At 36.5% G+C, this 21939-nt stretch overlaps 2 protein-coding genes across 6 annotated transcripts in view; one reads left to right on the forward strand and one right to left on the reverse strand.

The window, feature by feature from the left end:
* LOC115884806 (thioredoxin reductase 1, mitochondrial) overlaps nt 1-5224 on the reverse strand; it is a 36974-nt gene extending 31750 nt beyond the window's left edge. For 2 of the 5 annotated variants that reach the window (XR_004050619.1, XM_030903496.1), the window contains exons 1-5: nt 4905-5224; nt 3116-3336; nt 2652-2776; nt 2371-2597; nt 1998-2148 (exon numbers count right to left, since the gene is read on the reverse strand). Coding sequence is in view for 4 of the 5 variants with exons in the window: in XM_030903496.1 (XP_030759356.1) it covers nt 1998-2148; nt 2371-2597; nt 2652-2776; nt 3116-3336; nt 4905-5058 (878 nt within the window). In the remaining variant the exon portion in view is untranslated. Of the gene's footprint in view, nt 1-1997; nt 2149-2370; nt 2598-2651; nt 2777-3115; nt 3337-3403; nt 3429-3906; nt 4070-4331; nt 4503-4904 lie in introns of those variants that run through there. The other 3 variants (XM_030903498.1, XM_030903497.1, XM_030903499.1) reach the window with 3 other exon arrangements.
* Nucleotides 4111-21939, forward strand: part of LOC115884808 (C-factor) — a 33896-nt gene continuing 16067 nt past the window's right edge. The window contains exons 1-4 of the mRNA XM_030903500.1: nt 4111-4263; nt 16137-16188; nt 16242-16432; nt 20879-21028. Of these exons, the coding sequence (XP_030759360.1) occupies nt 4138-4263; nt 16137-16188; nt 16242-16432; nt 20879-21028 (519 nt within the window). The 5' untranslated portion in view covers nt 4111-4137. The remainder of the gene's footprint in view (nt 4264-16136; nt 16189-16241; nt 16433-20878; nt 21029-21939) is intronic.

Here is a 21939-nt window from a genome sequence, read left to right on the forward strand (position 1 = left end):
TGCATTATTTAATATTAGAACATTTAATAAGCTCATGAATAGCAACTTCGCTTTTTAGTTAACTCGGACATTTTAACATTTCTGAAACAATATTTTCTAATTGGTAAAACGTAAAAAATCGTTAGATCTGACAACTCTGTTGAAACTGGTCGTTCATCTGGCCGGAGCTATAAACGCAATACATCCGGCCAGGTCGTTGCAACCTGGTCGTCAGTGAGTTCAAGCTCTAAAGGCTAAAATAATACCTATAAGAAAATTAGGAGTAAAAATGAAAAAATTAATGAATCTTTTCTTAAACTGATTAATAAAACTGAAAATAAAAGGATTTTTCACAATTGCTAATCGATCACAACTGCTAATAATATATAACGTAGATTATTTCTTATTTCGAAATATTGTCAACTGGAAACTATAAATTAAAGTTGAGGGTTGGAACCTTTGGTGATTACACAGCAAAATAAAAACACTAAATCACCACAATACACCAAAACACATTTACTTTTACACTGGACGCGCGTTTCGCTAACCATGTTAGCATCATCAGCAGATGATTATAAACTAAAGTACAATCTACAAGTTGAGCGTTTATATACTCGCTCAGTGGGCACCGAGTGGGCGTGGCAAAATCTAGCCAACCGAGTCAGAGCCCACTGAGCGTAACAATTAGATTTCCGCCACTAGAGTAGTAGGAACAAAGAACTTGAAGGAATTGGACCGTTGCCTCTGTTCATACCATCTTTACATTTATTAATTCTGATGCTTTCATATGCATCTAATTGCCTGTAATTTGAGACTGAGTTTAATTAATTTGAAATTATTAAGATCTATACAATGTTCTTTATCAACAATATGTTCGGCAACGCAAGATTTATCCGGTCTACCATATCTTATCTGAGCTAAATGTTCTTTAAATCTAGTTAATATTGATCTTCTAGTTTGCCCAACATATTTCTGATTACAATCTTTACAAGAAATTTCATAAATACCCGACCTTTCCAGTGGAGGTGTTTTATCCAGGCAATAATTGCCTGGAATTTGATATCTATAGGAAAAATACGACCACACGCAGATATATTCCTAATAGCTAGTTTAAATTTCTTAGTTCATAGATTACTTAGTTTCCCACTTTCCAACGAAAGATATGAAATAGAAAGAGATTACATTAGGAATGTAGCTGAGTGTAATGGATATTCTCCTTCACTAGTTGATAAATTAATTAGAAAAGGTAGGTATAGGTTAATGATTTCTGAAAATTCGACTTTTCAAGTGGAGAAAGATACGTCTAAATATTTTTTTTCGATACCGTCTGATAGAGAGTTATCCGTGGTCTAAAAAGGAATTTTTAAGAATGTCAATTATAAACTTGTGTATAGTGCTAATAATAAATTACAACAATTATTAGGTAATCCAAAGGATAAAACACCTCCACTGGAAAGGTCGGGAATTTTATGAAATTTCTTGTAAAGATTGTAATCAGAAACATGTTGGGCAAACTAGAAGATCAATATTAACTAGATTTAAGAAGCATGTTAGCTCAGATAAGATCACGTGTAGACGGATAAATCTTGCGTTGCCAGAATAATAAAATTAATTAAAGAAGTCTATAAATCTTAAGTTAAAATTAATTAAACAAGTCGGCATCAGCATTAATGCATGTAAACATCCAGAGGCTGGCAATGAATATGTAACAACTGTCCAATTCTTTCAAGTTGTTCTTTGTTCTAAAGTGGCAGAAATCTAACTGTACGCTCAGTGGGCTCTGACTGATTGGCTGGATTTTGCCACGCCCGCTATCGGTGCCCACTGGGCTTCCGGCAACTCAACGCAGATTGTCACTTTACATTATAATCATCTGCTGATGATGCTAACATATGAGTTAGCAAAACAGCGTCAAGTCTAAAAGTAAATGTGTTCATTGATGACCAATGGTGGTTAAATGTTTATGAAGGCACCCTAAATTAGCTTTTGTATAATATTTACAATACTGATTTACTTACTTGTGTAAGAATTTAACACCTTTATCTCGCATTTCTTCTACAATAATGCCTGCCATTTGTTGGTCAAAACCTCTCAAAGGCACAGAACGAATCATCACGGTAGCATCGTATCCCAAACCTTTTAGGAAACCAGCACATTCTAAACCAATGTCTATATACTACATAAGGAAACTAAATAATCATTTTATAACGTAATAAATAATAATAATACACTCAAAAACAAATTAAAGTTAATATAATTATATACACTTTGCTGAAAAATTCACGAATATAGAGCTAAAAATAACAAAAATATAACACTTTAAATTTGACAAAAAAATTCTCCGTTGCGATTTTTTTCATCTGAGTGTACATAATAAAATAAAAAGGATACATCCAGCTCCAACAATGATAGTTTTTCCTGGTACTCGATTTAAACTAAATATATCATCACTAGTAATGCCATATTCCAGAGCTCCAGGAATATTTGAATATTTCGGTCTGCCTCCCACAGCAATCAAAAAATATCTGGCGGTAAGATTACGTTCACCCTGTTTGGTAACTGTCTGAACTGTATGAGCATCTTTAAATGTTCCTAATCCATTTATATATTCAACTTTCCTATAAAGGAAAACGTTAAAAGTGTTCTCTTTGGGTAAGTTTCAGTATACTTACTTATCTCTAAGTTCTACCCTCGTAACCCAATTAACAGATTTAATATGGGCCTGTATAGCATCTCTTAATGATTCCCAACTATGGCTTACATTATCGCCTATTTGCCAACCATAACTTTTAGCGTCCTACGTAGAAAAAATCATATCAGACAAAAATAAAAATCATGCCAAATAATTGAAGTTTTGGGAATTATTGATTACTTTGGTTTTAAAATAATTGACCTGAGTCCCCTCAAGTGTAATGAAAAATTAAAACCACTCCAATTTTTATCAGCAATATCTAAGGAATTCAATTATTTACAAGTTTGAACGCAAACTATTTTTAGCACTTATGGTTATTAGAATACAATGCCTGTGTAAAATCAAATCAAAATTAATTAGAACCTCTTCACCTGACATATTTCGCAGTAAACCAGTAACATTTTAAATAAATAAGATCAAAAAAAAATAGTTTTGGAAACTTACATGAATTGATTCACCTAGTAAAGCAGCTTGATGCATAAGCTTCTTTGGAATACAACCCACATTGACACAGGTACCTCCTAGGCCCCATTTTGTCCCTATGGGGCTTGGAGTGACGTAATCCAAAACAGCTACTTTAGCTCCAAGTGCCGTAGCTTCTTTTGCAGCGGCTAAGCCTCCCGATCCTCCTCCAATAACCACTAAATCGTAATCATATTCTCCTGCTAAAAAAAGACATTATATTTGTATGACTTCTAGTATAATATAAACTATTTGCAAATGAATTATTACATGGTTGCATGTCTAATTATTAGGATAGGTTTAAAAAACCATCTGCCATTTTGCAATGACATCTCACAAAGTTAACAATTAAATTTTTTGACTTTACTTTTTAAAAGTCAGCTACTTATGATACTCAAACAACTATGCTACTTAAAAATAAATGATATTCGTTGGCTTTTGAGTTGGTAGAAATAAATATATTCTTAGGAAAATGTAAGTAAAAAAGTGCCCTATAATTAATAAATCAGGTGATGTTTTGATGTTGAAAAAAAATGTTGATTAATCCCAATATTGCTGCTATATACCATAAATACTATCAGTAGCTGTATTATTTTTAATGAAATTTAAAGAGACAATGACAATAATATACATCACAAACTAGTGGGGGTGATTAATTAATTATAAACTAGGATTTTCTAAAATAATTGATCTTTGAAGGTTAAACGAAAATTGCATCACAAATCTCAATAGTAGATGTACAATTTTTAGATCAATGCCACACTTTTACTTACGGGTTCGGCTCAGTGTGCTGGCAAATCTGGGAGTACTTAGAACATTTTTCAAAAGGACAAACTTTGTACTTCTAAACTTACAGACACCAGTAAACATGACATGTTTCACAGAAAAAATTGACGCCATTATGACAATGACAGGGCGATATTATCAAAAATTCCGTCTCGGCCGTCCTTGAATTTTGAAATCATAAATTCAAAATAATTCAATTGGTTCGGTGCGGTGTCGAGATGAAATCTATTTTAGTTACGGGGTGTAACAGAGGACTGGGTTTAGGAATTGTAAAACATCTGGTAAATGACACAAATCCACCACAAAACGTCATAGCAACTTGCCGGATTATTGAAAAAGCACCAGTGAGTAAAACTTTTTTACTTTGTAGGTTAGAAAAGAAATAAACCAGCTGTAAAAAACAATTACTTACCAGCCGGAGCCATTTCTAATTGATTTATTTCTCTACAGAATACTATTAACACTTAAATACAATTAAATTGTAAGGAAACAAAAGTAAACTTTTACTGGTATTCCTTCGCTAGGTAAACGTCAAATGAAGAACGAAACGAAACGCACTGCTCTGGAGTTACGTCACGAATTTTAAATTTATAACCATAGACAAGTAAATTTATCGCGGTTGCGCTTGAAATCGAGGCTACACGGCAACTCGAGAAACTTGCTTTGTCATTGATTCTAAGTACTATTATTTTGTTCTAAAAATTATTGTTTTTTGATTATATCGAATTTCTAGCGTATTCTAACTCATACTCTTAAGTTTACAGAGAGTATCTATATAACTATATAGATAACTGTTTTGCGGTAAAATAATTTAGATTGTAACGTTAATGTACAATTTTACCAAACATTTTTCAATAATTTTAGGCGTTGACAGTTATTTTAAAACGTTTATTTATTTTTTTCTATATTCTAATTTGGAAGAACACCAGCTTGTTATATGAATACTCTTCAAATTCTGTTTAAAAAAATAAATTTATAAACTTACCAGAAATATTTTTAGCTGAAATATTAGCGGCACAACCGAGTTCGTTATTTTCGGGTTTATTTTTTAAATTGGACTGATTCTTATTCTTCTCGTTACCCGTCTTTTGCACTGATTTCGTGTTGTAAGATTTGGCTCTACAACCCCAACACGGCATTTTAATTCAATTTAAGGACTAAGGAAACTTTTAGAACTGAGAATATCGAGGCAAAAATCTTATTAATGAGTAATGCAAACCGGTGCGCTGCGAAATTACATCATTCGAAATAAATAAACCCAACACCTATTCTTCCACCGAATTGGGTATATAAATTATTTAATCTTTTTCGCGTATTGTCTTGTAGTGGAGAACAAGTCAGAAACACTCGAAACAGAAAAAAAATGCTTGATTGTTCTAAAAACGGATATTAAATTAATTTACTAATAAAACGATAGTTATCACGAAAGCCTACTACGTTTTCTAAAAACTTAACGGAAAACCACGCGGAAAATGAAAAACAAATGACAGTTTTGCGTCCTTGATAATGACAGACGTATTAACGTGTCCATAGAGTTAAAAACTTGGAGTTGACTGGAGTTGACCTGTTATAGCTCTTTCGCATTTTTCTAATAGCAATTCTGAATTATCTACTTTGATCTGATGTTCGTATAATTACTGCTTTTACGTGTAATTTTCTGTAAAGTAAATAATACTCCATTATCCCCTACAAACACAGTCAATTAATAGAGATAGGCTGGTATAGTAGGTAATTAGCACGCAAGTTTTAGATAATATGTCTGATAGATTTTAAGACTGTGAATTTATAAAAGCTTATCGTTCATTCCATAAATCATCGGAATTCCTCTATTCATTTTTTCTCTGGATATTATACAGGGTGTTTGAATAAACATCTGTCATTTCTCGTGGGGAGATTTCTCGCGTAAATTCATATCAACAGGTCCGATTTTGCTTTTTTTCGAAGCTACAGGCTGTGCTCCAGGGAACCCCCTTCCTAAAATCATTCGTTTTTCCATTTGTTATAATTTTCTTCCAAGTGCTTTTAGCGATTTGAATGAAATTTTGATGGTAAAAGTTACTATTCTAATACTAAAAAAGCGTTGTTACATTTGATGTAGAAGTGTTATCACTGGAATATTTTTCAAAAAAAAAATATGTGTGCCACTGACTTTTTTTTTCACTTGTTAGCAAAATTGTGTAAACCGTATGCCTATTAAAACTTGTCTCTTGATATTTTGCCGATTTTGGTCTCCTTGATGAGATACACCCATAGAGATAAACTCAATTTTATTAATTTGCCTTAGTCCAAGTCTAATATAGCAATCTTTGAAATTTGTCATGCCCTTAACTGTGGCCAAAGTGTTAAATATAAGTACTCAATAATTCCTCATCAAAAAATATGAAAGTTACAGCTAAAACCTTAGATTAAGAATGCTATCATTCCATAAATCATCGGAATTCCTCTATTCATTTTTTCTCTGGATATTATACAGGGTGTTTGAATAAACATCTGTCATTTCTCGTGGGGAAATTTCTCGCGTAAATTCATATCAACATATAGGTCCGATTATGCTTTTTTTCGAAGCTACAGGCTGTGTTCCAGGGAACCCCCTTTCTAAAATCATTCGTTTTTCCATTTGTTATAATTTTCTTCCAAGTGCTTTTAGCGATTTGAATGAAATTTTGATGGTAAAAGTTACTATTCTAATACTAAAAAAAGCGTTGTTATATTTGATGGAGAAGTGTTATCACTGGAATATTTTTCAAAAAAAAAATATGTGTGCCACTGACTTTTTTTTTCACTTGTATCTTGATATTTTGCCGATTTTGGTCTCCTTGATGAGATACACCATAGAGATAAACGCAATTTTATTAATTTGGCTTAGTTCAAGTCTAATATACCAATCTTTAAAATTCGTCATGCCCTTAACTGACCAAAGTGTTAAATATAAGTACTCAATAATTCCTCATCAAAAAATATGAAAGTTACAGCTAAAACCTTAGATTAAGAATGCTAAAACTCTTAAAAAAATGTTTTTTAAACTTGCCATTATTATTTTTTAATCTTCTAAATCAGTTTTAAAATTTTTTTAACAAAATTTAATAATAAATTAGATTAAATAAATAATTTATTATTTTTTTTATTTTAATTTTATTAATTATTGTGATATATAAAATTTTGTTTATCTCATCAAGGAGATTGAAATCGACAAAATATCAAGATACAACTTAATCGGCATTAAACGGTCTACACAATTTTGATAATAAGAGAAAAAAGTCAGTGGCGTACATTTTTTTTTTAAATATACCAGTGATAAAACATAACCCACATGAACGTCTCTGGTGAATCTGTCGACACATTTTTAACATTAAAATATGTATCACTTATGATGTGCTTGGAATCACTAAAAGCACTTGGAGGAAAATTATTATAAATAAAAAAATACTTTGATCGTATTTTCAAACTTCAAAAGAAAGCAGTTCGATATTTATTTGGGACTGAACAGTAGAACTCACTGCCAGAATTTCTTTAAAAAATTTCAAAATAACGACTCTTCCTTCCTTATTCATTTTTGAATCCGTTTGCTTAATCCGCAAGCACATATCTGCTATTCCCGAAAGGCCATATCCACATAGGAATGCGGAGCACGATCTTTATCTGCCAACCCCGAGCTCAGAACTAGTTAAAGGCTCATACTGTACAATGCCAAAAAAAAGTACAATCATCTGCCTTTGAATATTGTTACGTTTTTCGTCGGTTCCGTGTGGATAGAAAGTCACAATTTATTTAAACACTATTTATTTAACACTAATTAACAAAAATAATAACGATAAAAGACTTATAGAACTATTTACAAACGATTTATAACTAAGAATTTATTTTGAATTTTAGCGCGTCAACTGTATATTTATAACTGCCCCCTGTAGGCCACCGCCGCCGGCTTTTATACCAACAGGTAAAGAACTCTAGAATTGTCCATAGATCGTTAGGTGCGTAGAGAAGGTTTTCGAATGTTCTCGTATGTACTCGTCCATTCCAGTGGGACTCGATTCTTCTCGAACGAATGAATCATTGCGGTGTCTATGCGATGTTAAGGTCATACGAGGGCGGGCCATATTGTGAGGTTAGGTCGAGTCCACACGGGCCCGCAACACTGCCCCTTCTTAGGCACATGCTCGTCCCGAGATTATACGGTGAATGAAGGTATTTGCAAAGCTGGCCCCTGGTACATTGCGAAGTCTGGTAGAAATAGCAGTCTACAGTTTTCTCTCCCGATCTCAGCTTTGGGTTGTAGCAGCAAACGAGGATCTCGATTCCCGTAAATCTGAACAAGACTTCAATCATGTTCCGGATTGTACGCCAACTCAAACCATCGAGTCCACACGCCAGCTTCGGAATGGCTAATCGTGCAATGTTGTTGTTTAGCAGGGCTTCTCTCAGTTCAATCAGGGTCTTCCATAGATTGAGATAAGTCGGCTTACTCGGGGACCATTCCTTGGTGACCAGGTAGAAGATGTGCCTTGCTTGACCATGTGCATTGTCGGTTAGCCTCAAGACGCTTCCAACCTCTGGATCCTGTCGGCGTAGTTCTCCGACACGCCCAAACTTCTCATTGAACGTCGCAGCGATTCCTCTGGACATCCGCAAATCTCGAGCCACACAATGAGCGAGCGAATAATCAGGAGGCACGGAAAAGAGGTCTCGTTGATCTTCTTTGGTTACACCATAGCGAGCCTTCTCACTGCTGTTGTATCGGGCCATGAAATCGTCAAAGGACATCTCCGAATCAGGGGGATCAAAGCTGCAGGTTCTCACGGTCCCAGCACGATCTTCTATTTCGCCTTGGTAGGGGCTCAAACGGTTGAAATGGACTACCCTCGGTTTTCCTTTTGGCAATTTTCTGATACGGTATACGACGTCATTAATTCTATCCATGACTTCGTATGGCCCTTCCCACGAGGATTGTAGCTTCGGAGATAACCCACGACGTCTCTGCGGGTTATATAGCCACACCAACTTCCCTGGTTGGTATCCTCCATGCTCAGCTTGAATGTCGTAGTGTTCCTTCATTCGGTCACTAGCACTTTGAATATTTAGGCGGACTCTCTGATGAATGTCGTCCATCCTTTGACGTAGTGTGTGGACATAATCTTCTCCGGCGACTTCTTCTCCCGGTCGGCAACCAAATTTCAGATCACAGGGTAGGCGCACTTCCCGTCCCATAACGATGCTGGCTGGAGTTTGCCCTGTAGATTCTTGGACGGATGAACGGTAGGCCAACAGGAACAGGTGAAGAAATTTGTCCCAGTCTCTTTGGTGGTCAGAGACTACTTTGGCCAGATAACGGTTGATAGTTCTGTTCATGCGTTCAACCATCCCATCGGATTGTGGATGTAGAGCAGTCGTCCTGGTCTTGCGGATGTTCAGGACTTCACAGACGCCTTGGAACAGATTGGACTCAAAGTTTCTTCCCTGATCTGAATGAAGCTCCATGGGAACACCAAACCTGCAGATCCATTCTTTAACAAGGGCATCAGCAATCGTGGACGCTTCTTGATTTGGCAACGCGTAGGCCTCGACCCATTTGCTGAAGTAATCCATTACTACCACAATGTATTTGTTGCCATCGTTCGTCTCCGGGAAAGGACCAGCCACGTCGATCGCTATTCGTTCGAAGGGACTACCAACATTGTACTGGCGCATAGGGGCTTTACCACGCTTTTGTGGCCCATTAATGGCTGCGCAAATGTCACATTTCTTACACCAGGCCCTCACATCTTCTTTGCAGTTCACCCAGTAGAACCGTTCACGCAGCTTGCCAAGTGTCTTGGTAACACCAAGATGTCCACCGCTGGTTCCATTGTGAACTTCCTCCAATACTTCTGGGACCCTCTTCTTTGGAATGACGATCTGCCTTCTCTCTTCTTGTCCCTCCGGTCTCTCGATCACACGGCGAAGTAGTCCGTTATCTATTACCAAAGAATTCCACTGAGCCCAGTATGACTTTACGTTCGGCGAATATCTGCAGACTTCTTCCCACGTTGGTCTTTGGCCTGCGTTTTTCCAGTTAATTACTAAACCTAATTCTGGGTCACTGGTTTGGTCATTTGCAAGATCTTCGGGTTGCCAACTATCATTAACCACAGTTGTTCTTAGGAGTTTCACTTCTTTCTCTTCAGCTCAGGAACAATGCTTACAGTCCTTAGCGCAAGGTCTTCTGGAAAGTGCGTCGGCATTCCGATGGATTGCCCCAGCTCGATGTTCTGTGTCGAAGTCAAATTCTTGTAATCGTTCAATCCATCTAGCTACCTGCCCTTCAGGATTCTTAAATTGCAACAGCCATTTCAAAGCAGCATGGTCTGTTCTTAACAAGAACTTTCTTCCATAGAGATACTTGTAGAAGTGTTCCACTGCTTTAACTACTGCTAGTAATTCTCGTCTGGTTACACAGTAGTTCCTTTCCGGTTTTGACAAGGTCTTACTAAAATAACCAATGACTTTTCTTGACCATCCTGGATCTGAGACAGAACAGCGCCTAACGCAACATTGCTAGCGTCGGTATCCAATATAAAGTTTCCGTTGCCAAGAGGGTAGCTAAGTATGGGCGCACTAGTCAGGGCCTTCTTCAATTTTCGGAATGCCTCGTCAGAATCTGAGTCCCAAGAGAAACGCCTCTCGCCTTCGGTAAAGTCTGGTCAATGGTTTTGCGATGGTGGCAAAACCCTGTACATAGCGGCGATAGTATGTGCATAGTCCCAAAAGCTTCGTAGTTCATGTTTATCTTTAGGTATCGGCCACTCTTCCACTGTCTTGGTCTTCTGTGGATCTACCGCAACTCCTTGGGAGGAGACTACATGGCCCAAGTAGTGTACCTTTTCTTGACACAGATGACATTTCTTGGGGCTAAGTTTCAAACCAGAGCTCCCTAGTCGCTTGAAAACTTCTTCCAAATTCTTCAGATGATCGTCAAAGGATTTCCCAACCACTATGATGTCATCCAGGTACACCAAACAGGTATCCAGGATAGTCCCTTTAACACAGACTCCATTAGTCTCTCAAAGGTAGCTGGCGCGTTGCACAATCCAAAAGGCATGACGGTAAATTGCCACAGTCCGGAGCCCACCGAGAACGCTGTCTTCTCTCTGTCTTTCGGCGCCATGTCGACTTGCCAATATCCACTCTTCAGATCTAACGTAGAGAATATCGTTGACCCCGCCAGCGTGTCTAGAGTATCGTCTATCCTCGGCAGGGGATAACTATCCTTCTTGGTAACATTATTGAGCTGCCGATAATCAACACAGAACCTGGTGGTACCGTCTTTCTTCTTTACTAGTACTACCGGCGATGTCCACGGGCTGTTAGATGGTTCGATGACACCCTCTTCTTTCATTTCTCGAAGGATTTTATCAGCTTCTTCACGTTTGGCGAGCGGAAGTCTTCTCGGATTTTGTTTGATTGGTCGTGCATCTCCGGTATCAATTTTGTGTTGTACTAAATTGGTACGACCTCTCTGTCCTGCTTCTCCTTTATCAAACACATCTTGATACTTGATTATCAGGTTTCTCAATTTTCTTCTATTTTCGGGAGATAATCCTTTAACGTTTACTAACTCCTTCACCATTTTGTCCGGAATTTTTGAAGTCGAAACTTTGGAGGCTTCCACGCTTCGAACGACTGAGGAGACCGAACAACAGTACCCTAAGAGGGTTCCCTTCTTCAAGGATACAGAATAATAATTCGTGTTCATTACTCTCACCGGTACAGTTTTCTTCGCTCGTAGCAGGGCTTTTCCAACAGCGATCCCTCGTCCTATTTCGCTGTCATGGTTCCTTGGCTCCAACAGAATAATACTCCCATTATTCATTTTACCTTCTAGGCAACCATCCAAAAATATCTCACAGCGCTCAGGGATCGAAACATCTTCTGCTACCACCACGCGAAGCGTCTCCTCACATTTTCGATGCAGAACCACTTCTTCTTCATTTATTTTCAAAATTCCTTGTTTGAGGTTTAGCTCAAAACCTCTAGTGGTCATGATGTCCATTCCGAGAATAAGTTCATCTTCGATGTCTGCTACTAACACTCGATGATTAAAACAGGTGCTTCCGATAACAAAATTAAGATCTACCTCTCCATGGATGAGAGCGGAGCTTCCTGTAGCTGTACGTAGTCGCCATTGTGTTGTTTTAACCTTCTTCGATGTTTTAAGAATGTCCGGTCTGATGATAGTTTTCGTCGCACCTGTATCCAACAGCATGGTCCGGAACTCTCCATCAACAAAACCATCCACAAAAATGCTGTTGAATTTGTGTTGTAGCGAGGCGACTTGAACAGTTTTCGTTGGGGCATGTTGGGTGCAGGTCGACGTGTGCCTTCATTTCGACCCTTAGTAGTTTTCCGACCTCGACGAAGCCGGTTCTTCGTTCTTCTCCTTACAACGGCTTCGCACGTGTCCCACCTGTCCGCAGTTCCAGCAACAATCGGTCCCTTCTTGCCCATGTACTGGTCCATTATCTTCCGAATAATCCCTTCCACGGATTCGTCAGAACATTCGTCGATGGCCCGTACTCTTCCTAAAGACCGAGAACTTTGTTTCGCGGCCTCAAATTCTAGGGCACGTGCTAAAGCATCCACCAAGTGCGTTGGGTGGGCTAGGAGAAGTGCTTGTCTTGTCTCGTTGTCACGTAAGTCGTCGGAGAATGCCTGTACTGCCAACCGCTCCATAACATTCTCTGGCGTAGCAGGGTACGCAAGGCGAACGAGGCGGGCTACGTCGGCTTCAAACTCCTGCAGAGACTCATTTGACTTTTGAATGCGATTTTTTAGCTGGGAATGACATGTTCCAAATGAGCTTGGCCGTACCTCATTTCTAAATGTCGTACCAATTGCTGATAATCTCCCTGTTCCGATGGTGACAATGTCTGCAGAATATCAGTCGCATCTCCTCGCAGTGCGACAGTCAAAGCGGTAGCCTTTTCAGCGATTGTCCATCCGTTCGCTCTCGCAACGGCCTCAAACTGGCAAAAATAATTGGCCCAAGCGGTCTTTCCGTCAAACTGTGGAGGCTTAATAACTGACTTTGAGATATACTTATTTTCGACTAGTTTCGGTGCCTCCGATGTTTCTTGACATTTTGGTGAATTTGCCTTTGCTATTTCTTGTTTTAAAATTCGATTTTTCTATTTACATCTTCCTCAATCTCTGTTATTTTATTGTTAAAACTTTCTTCCAAAATTACTATTTTATTATTAAAGCTGGCCTGTATATCTTTAGAATTTTCGATGATCTTATCTTCTAATGTATTGATTAAATCCTGGGAATTTTCCATAATTTTATCACTGATTTTCTCTTCTAAATTAAATTCCAAGTCAATTATTTTACTATTCAAATTGTTCAAGTTGTCGTCTAATTTTTGTAGGCACGAGTCAAGGTCACCTTCCAACTCAAAGCAAAATGTGTCAGGATCCTCACCTTCCTCCACCAAAACGTCTCTTAGTCTAGCTTGCAAAATGCTTTTCTTTCCATCTGTTTCGCATTCCCTCTCTTCCAGAACGCTTTTTAATTCCGACACTTTCAAGTCTTTCAACAATTTTTTCGGAGCCATTGTCTGTCTTTTTATTTTACTAGTCTATCACACACGCCACACTTGACACCAATTGTTACGTTTTTCGTCGGTTCCGTTGGATAGAAAGTCACAATTTATTTAAACACTATTTATTTAACACTAATTAACAAAAATAATAACGATAAAAGACTTATAGAACTATTTACAAACGATTTATAACTAAGAAGTTATTTTGAATTTTAGCGCGTCAACTGTATATTTATAACTGCCCCCTGTAGGCCACCGCCGCCGGCTTTTATACCGACAGGTAAAGAACTCTAGAATTGTCCATAGATCGTTAGGTGCGTAGACAAGGTTTTCGAATGTTCTCGTATGTACTCGTCCATTCCAGTGGGACTCGATTCTTCTCGAACGAATGAATCATTGCGGTGTCTATGCGATGTTAAGGTCATACGAGGGCGGGCCATATTGTGAGGTTAGGTCGAGTCCACACGGGCCCGCAACAATATCAAGTCACTTTCATTCTTTCCCGCATTTCGCAAAGCTCTGAAATAATACACACACCGGAAAAGTCTAGAGATATTACAATTTTATCCAGCCATCGTCAGTAATTTTATTATTTGCATTTCTGATATAATAAAATTAAAATAAACAAATAAAGGACGTATTGGAAATAAAAATGCGAAATTTACCGAAATTTCCAAATTTATATTGATATTTATTGAATTCAGAAAAATGCACGATTTTTTTTATTCTAAACTGTGAATTAAAAAAAAAGATAAAACCATTTTTACTTAATAAAGGGTATGGCCTCCTCTACTGTTCATTACAGCCCTACATCGTCTCTCCATGCTCCTGATCAGGTTGTCAATCTCTTCTTGAGGTACAGCCTGCCACGGTGCATTCACGGCCCGAACCAGATCCCTACGAGTTTCACGAGGCATACCCATTCTCAAAATTCTTCTTTGGACCGCGTCCCATACGTGCTCGATGGGGATGAGGTCAGGAGATTGTGCCGGCCAGGGTAAGATGTTTAATTGATAAACTCACTTACCACTCTGGCTGTATGAGGCCGTGCATTGTCATGCATGAGAATGAAGTTTCTCCCAAAATCATTGGCATATGGTAACACGACAGGCTCAACAATTAAATCACGATATGTGATTCCTATTAGAAACTTTTCAAGAAAAACGAGATCGGTTTTTCGGCCTAACTGGACTCCTCCCCAGACCATAACTGTTCCACCTTGATAAGGGTGCACTTCCTGAACATGATCCAACCGAATAAGATTTCCCGGTTCTCTCCATACCCTAAGCCTTCTCGAATCCGGATGAATTCCAAAGCGTGACTCATCCGTGAAGAGAACATTGGCCCATTGTTCATTCGACCACTGAACATGATCTTGAGCCCACAAATATCGTACCTCTCGATTTCCTCTCGTTAAGGGTTGAGCTCTCCAGGGGCGTCTGCTTCTTAAGTTGACTTCTCTTAATCTATTGCGAACAGTGTCAGGACTAACGGTTACATTATGTGTTTCCTGGAGAATTAAACTAAGCTCTGGTGCTGTAAGAGTCGGTCGGCGTCGAGCATTTAATTGTAAAAAATGATCTTGCTGAGGGGTAGTAATGCGATGTCGCCCTGTGTGCCTTTCAGCAACATCACCACTTTCACGGTAGCGTGCACTTAATCGCGATATTACACTCTAGCTACGTCGATTTGGCGCATTCCAGCTTCGAGCATATCCATGGCCCTTAGCATTTCGTCTCTGTTAAGATGTCTACGCTCCATAATGTCGTTTAATACTAAACAGAGTTATTTGAATGAATTCTGGCCAGTTATCATAAAAACATAGCCAGTACAGGTTAAATTCGAACAATTGATGCTAGGTGCTTTTTATACATTTGACAAAAATGCACAAACACTTCTGCAAATATCCCAAATTTAGAAATAACTAGTGTGACTACTTCGTTTCAATCGAAGTAGAAAGAATCGGCCTACAAATATGTGGTTGTTTATTCAAAACATTTATTTTTAACATTAATAAAATGATATTCCTAGATTTTTCCGGTGTGTGTACTTACTGGGAGAGAGCCCTATATGCGGTAAACGACTTTTTTGTTGATGTTTAATCATGAACAATTTTGAATTTTAAAATGTTGATCATCTCACACACTGGTTAAAGATCTAGTATTATTTAATATTTAATATTTTATAACTTTTACATGATTATATTCATTTACATTTTTCCTATTGTAAAATTTTATTGATACGCCTTTTTTTTGTGTCCAGCAATGTCCATGTACATAGGTTTTATTTTTATTTTTTTTGAATTGATTTGTATTCTATGATATTTTTTATTATTTGTATATTTTTTTGTGCTTTTGTTTATTTTGTAAATGCTTTGTCGATGAAGCTATTTTGGTTTTTTGTACAATAAACCGTTGTTTATTATTTATTATTACTTTAACTCCCTGTAGCTACAAAACAAAAGCAGAATGTTCGTATAAAAATATTTTTTTTACGTGAGCAATATTCCCACGAGAGATAGCACATGGTTTTTAAAACACGCTGTATATTTCGTATTTTGTTTAGTCATAGGTATACTTTATTTTTATCTCCTTAAAATATAAGTTTTACGAAAATAGGCATATATTATATATTTTATTTTAGGAATTGAGGGAAATAGCTGAAAAAAATAGAAATGTCCACATCTTAACGCTAGGTAAGGAAATTTTTTTTGATTATGTAAAATTCATATTTGCCATTCTTTCGTAGACGTAAAAAATACGGATACTTTTGACCGCTTTGCAAAAGACGTGGAATCTATTGTCGGAGATGATGGCTTGAATGTTTTATTCAATAATGCCGGATATTCTCCGAAATCCACCAGGATAAATATGGTAAAAGCCGAACAATTGGCTGAAACATTTGCCATCAATACTATTGGACCTATAATGTTAACCAAGGTATCTACCGTGTGATAAAAAAGAAATGGTTTCCAGTTCCAGTTATCTAGGAAATGACTGTCGATGATATTCACCACCTACTAATTTTACATATAAAATCTCATCAATAGTCAGTTCTAAGGAAACGTGACGTCTTTTTAGAATAGGTATCCACCGACTGGAAATATGTTTCTAGTTAATTTAATGCCGGGTCCAGGCCAAGCAGACAAAACAACGACAAGACAGAAACATTCATGTTTTACGACAAATTTTACGACAAAATTGCGACAAAACTGCGACATTTTTGTCTCATTTTTGTTTTCTTTCAAAATTCGGAGACTTTTCAATATCCCGTCTCGAGTCGGTAAAGATCGCAGTGTGGATGGCGTGTGTTGCCAACAGTAGGAGACCAGTGAAATCACACATGGTTAATAAAACTCATTCGCAACAACTAAACTTTTGACTTTGTTGTACTTTTGTCCTTGCAGTGTGGACAATTTGTCTCAAGTTTGTCTTGTCAGAATTCCCCGTTTTTTGTCACAAGTTTGTCTTGTTTTTGTCTCAAAATCGTGTTTATTTTGAGTCGCCTTGGTCTGGACCCGGCATAAGAGATACGGATAAATCTCTTCATACTTACTGAAGCTCCCCACAGACGCCAGTTTTTTTTCGCACAGGCCGCCTCACGGTGGGGTATTAGCATGAAAAAGGTGATCGAAATTCGAAAAACCAAATGTGTTTAAGATTTCCCAAAAAAAGATAAATGATAAGTTAAATCATGTCTGCAATGAATGGCGTTGCTATGGGTGTGTTTAGTTGCATTCATTTGTTTCAACGAAACGTCAAAGTTGTTACTTCTCAAAGATAAGAGGTAAATGGCTAAATTTTATGTCTAAAATTATAAATTGTTTTTGTTCTTGTGCTCTTTTTACGTTTATATTATTGTTTTGATTGCTGCAGGTATGTATTCGACAAAAACGTATTATTCATTTTGATATTCTCTATACCAACGATTTTTTTTGCAACTAAAAGTTGGGCGTTCAGGAAATTTGATTAAATTTGTGACATTTTTATTATACTTAGAGATTTAGTTGCGCATTTCGAAGAATTCAGCATATTGTCTATATACGTTTTACTTAGTAAACATTGGGCTTTCATACAGTAAAATAAAATACTGCGACTTTTTGCGACTTTGCTGATAAAATGAGAAAAACATTCTTGGTTTCCTCTAATTTGCCAATCAGTGATATACTAATGCGAGGTGTAAACCGCGATGGAATCGTTGTGTACAAAGCGATCGCATTAGTGCCATTAGCAGTATAACACAATTTGGCATTAGTAGCGACTTTAGTGGTATGGGCATTGTTCGCGGATCAGTCGTAGCATTAGTAATATTAGTTGCGATATTACTACTGGCATTAGTGGCATTGCCACGGACAAACACTGGAACAGTGATTTTTCTTTCTTTTTTTAGAATCGACGAATTATCCTTTATTTTGTTCATATTATTTCCTCTTTAATTGAAATTAGCAATAATTAAAAAAAAAATAATTTCGATCAACTGTCTGTGTCAAATACCCCACTGTGCGCCTGTCCAAACCTGATTTGTACAATCATATATGGGCACGTGTGTGGGAAATTTCGGCCAATTGTGCTCGTAAAGAAAGTTCAGCGTATTATTAATTTGCAACAAAATGTCAAACTTAAATAAATAGTTTTTATGTCATTATAAAAAGCCCGCTATGTTTATGGAAAATAAAAAAGTGGTAAATAGTACAGTGACAGATATAAAAAAATCTTTATTTTACAGGGTGGTCGAAATTGGTCTGATTTAACAGAGAAAACCTATTTCCTAACTAGATAAAGCAAAACCGACATAGATATCATAGGCTCGATTTCTGGGAAACGTTTAATGGCCTGTTCATATTTTCACTGCCAACCGAGATACGCAGTCTTTTTGATTTTTTTACCATTATTATATATTATTACCGGAATAATAAAATTCTGTAAAAACATTCTTAAGGCACTTTTTTATGCACAATCCAGTGGCGCAGTCAGTTTTTTTCTATACTGGCTTTTTTAGTCAGAAATAATAAAAAATATAATGTTTTAAATGGACATCATAGTTGGCTATGAACTTAAACAAATGCTGGCGTTTAACCCTTTCCAACGATATTACGTGTATTTATTTCTAAGAATGAGAGAAATATTAGGTTTTTTATCTTTATATCGAAGCGGGCCTTGATTTTGTGTTGACCTAGTTGCCTAATTATTTTTTTATCACAATTTAATATTCTATATTATTATTTATCTGCATAATTAAAAACTTTTGAAAAGGTGAATCAACATTCTATATTAGTATTACCCATGGGCGCCGGACAGGGGGGGGCAGGAGGGGGCATTTGCCCCCCCCCCTGGATCACTGAAACAATAAAAATAAAAGCTATCTTCTTACATCCATCTGTAAAAAAAATAATCATTATTATGAAATTGTTAGGTGTTACCTGTCAAAAATAAAAAATGTGGTAAAACTGGAAATCGTCCGATTTTCACCAAAATTGGTATACACACTATTTTTAGGTCGTAGATTACGAATCTATTTTTTTCTTGGCGGTCTCTTACCGTTTTTCAGAAAAACGGAAAATTATTTCAACATTGAATTTTTCTTTATTTCGGCCCTGTAAAGTAATAATTTCACTATATTTTCATTATATTATAGTTTATCTAAAAGCCACACTTGATTGGGGATAGAAAAGTGTCCAACATTTTACTGAAAAACACTTTTCTTAACAAAATAGCAAAGAAAATTGAGACCAGATGGAAGTTTGACATTTGATATATCCTTCTTTCTCTCTCCTATGTAATAAGAGAGACAAATATATTCTAGACCTAATCTAGAAATTTGAAAATTTACAACGTTGCCATATCTTCTATTTTTTCGGGTGATTAGGGATTTTAAATAAATTACCTATTATGAGATCGACAATAATTAAATATACACCTATATCCACAAAATTACGCGGAAGAGTTTTGATTGCATTGGTTTTAACTTCTTTGCGGAGGGGGTTAATCTTTTTTTAGTTAATCTAATAATATAACAACAAAAGATTAACACCCTCTGCATGGAAGTTGTAACCAATGCAATCAAAACTCTTTCGTGCAACTTCGTGGGTATAAATAGTCAGATCTCGTTGGTAAAATAGCAGTTATGGGAAGGAGCCGTTCTTCTGGCAACCGCCTTCCGATTCCAGAATGAGCGAAAACGTTGCTTTAAATGCCAGAAACACATAAACTTACTTCGGGTTTCTCTTATTACCGATTCTGAACCGTCCTAGAACTGTGATGCGTATGCGCAGAAGGAAATATGAAGACATTATTTCATTTGCGCATGCGCTGCAAAGTTCTTGGACGGTTCAGAATCGGTAATATCAAGAACCCGAACAAAGCTATAATCTAACATTTTCAGATTGTTTACAAATTTATTTTAGCAAATTTTCCTCTATTATGCATAGAATTGGTTAAAAAAGTAACAGAAAATAGCTAAAACATCATTGTTTATTGAATACCTAACAAAATATGTGCTAGAAAACCTTAAAAATATGAGAAAATAAGAAAAATTCGATGTTGAAATAATTTTTCGTTTTTGTGAAAAACGGTAAGAGACCGCCAAGAAAAAAGATTCAGATTCGTAATTTACGACTTCAAAATAGGGTGTATACCAATTTTGGTGAAAATCGGATGATTTCCAGTTTTCCCAATAATTACCAAAAATGTCAATTTTTTATTCATTTTTACCTTGCCCCCCCTAAATTTCATTCTTCCGGCGCCCATGGTATTACCAATTACAATTAAAACGCCAGAGTTACAATTGCACTATTAAATGGAGAATTTAGAGAGAATTGGGTTGGAACAAGGGGCCCATATCTTAGCCTGCTAGGTCCAGTGATTTAACTCCTTTCGAGTTTTTTTATGGGGGAAATTAAAAAACCACCTGTGGTACCAGGTTAGATTGCGCAAACTGGCCTGCACAGTCAGCCCGTGCTAAAGAATGGGCGTGTGTGGGGGCTCTTTATAAATTGGAGATCAATATCATTACATGAACTTTCTGTTTTAAAAGATTGTTATTTCGTTATAAGTACACAATTTTATGAAAATATAAATATTTGTTTTAATTTTTTCCAATAGTTTACCTACTGCACCGGGTTTTTTTTATGTGCAATACGATAAAAAAAGACGTCAGAGTTGATTTGGAAATGAAGATCGCTTTTATTTTATAATGTAACGACTTATTGCCGTCTTTTTATCATACATTGAAATAGTTAATTAAAAATCAAGGTTACATGACTCACGTATCACCTTAATGAATTCCCCATATTTGTATGTTCTATTTTCTATTCTACATACAAAATCACTTTATTAAAAAAGATTTTTGAGACGAATGAAAAGAAAATAATTTTACGCAATTTTTAGGCGCTACTTCCGCTTCTATACAGAGCAGCAGCAAAAAATGTGAACGCACCAGTTTCATGTTCAAAAGCGGCTGTAATAAATATGTCATCGTTTTTAGGCTCTGTAGAGCTCAATACGGATGGGGGTTTGTATCCTTATCGATGCTCTAAGGTTAGTATGCTACCAAAGAACTATTATCGTAGCTTATTTAATTATACAAGCCCTAACAACTATATGTTGGGACAAGGTCTTTTTTTGCAATAAAAATAGTAATTTATTAAAGCGACTCAATTTATTTTGTTTATTATTCTAAATTCAAACATTACAATATGATCTAGACAATTTTACTATATTTTTATAACTTTGCAAACAAATCACTTTTGATAACAGCTCATTTTGACAAAATCAAGCCAAATTTGCTGACAACTATATATTGGGACAGCACAACAAGAAATTTGTTTAATACGGAGTTACATAACCTTTCGCCTTAACAACTGCCCGAACTCTTAATTGGCATTGTATTTACCAAAGATTGGCACATTTGAGGAGAAAAATTATCCCAAATTTCCTGCAGATTTGTCCGCAAATCAAAAATTGTTCGTTGAGGGTGGTTTCTTAAATATTGCTTCATTTTATGGCCACACAGTTTTTACAACATTGAGGTCCGGACTACTTGAAGGATGGGATAGAACTTTTATATTATTATTACCGAACCAATTTTTAGTTGATCTTGCTGAACGGCACGATGCTCCATCTTGTTGGAAAATATAGTCTTCGTTTGAAAACAATTCTTGAGTACTAGGCAAAAGTGAGGTCTCAAGAATGTGTTGATATTTTTGGGCGTTAACAGTGCCATCTATAAAATTTTATTTGCCCAAACCTCTTGCTGACATGCAACCCCAAACCATAATCTCCTTAGGAAATTTAACAACCCTCTTTAAGCAATCTTTATGAAAGTCTTCTGCTTTATTTCGTATTATTCGTTTTCGATGATCTCCAACGCAAACATCAAATTTAGACTCATCGCTAAATATGACCTTATTCCAATCATTTTGTGTCCACGATAATTTAGATTTTGCTCA

Source organism: Sitophilus oryzae, unplaced genomic scaffold, assembly GCF_002938485.1.
Source record: "Sitophilus oryzae breed Bouriz unplaced genomic scaffold, Soryzae_2.0 scaffold_357_pilon_pilon, whole genome shotgun sequence".
Classification (NCBI taxonomy): domain Eukaryota; kingdom Metazoa; phylum Arthropoda; class Insecta; order Coleoptera; family Curculionidae; genus Sitophilus; species Sitophilus oryzae.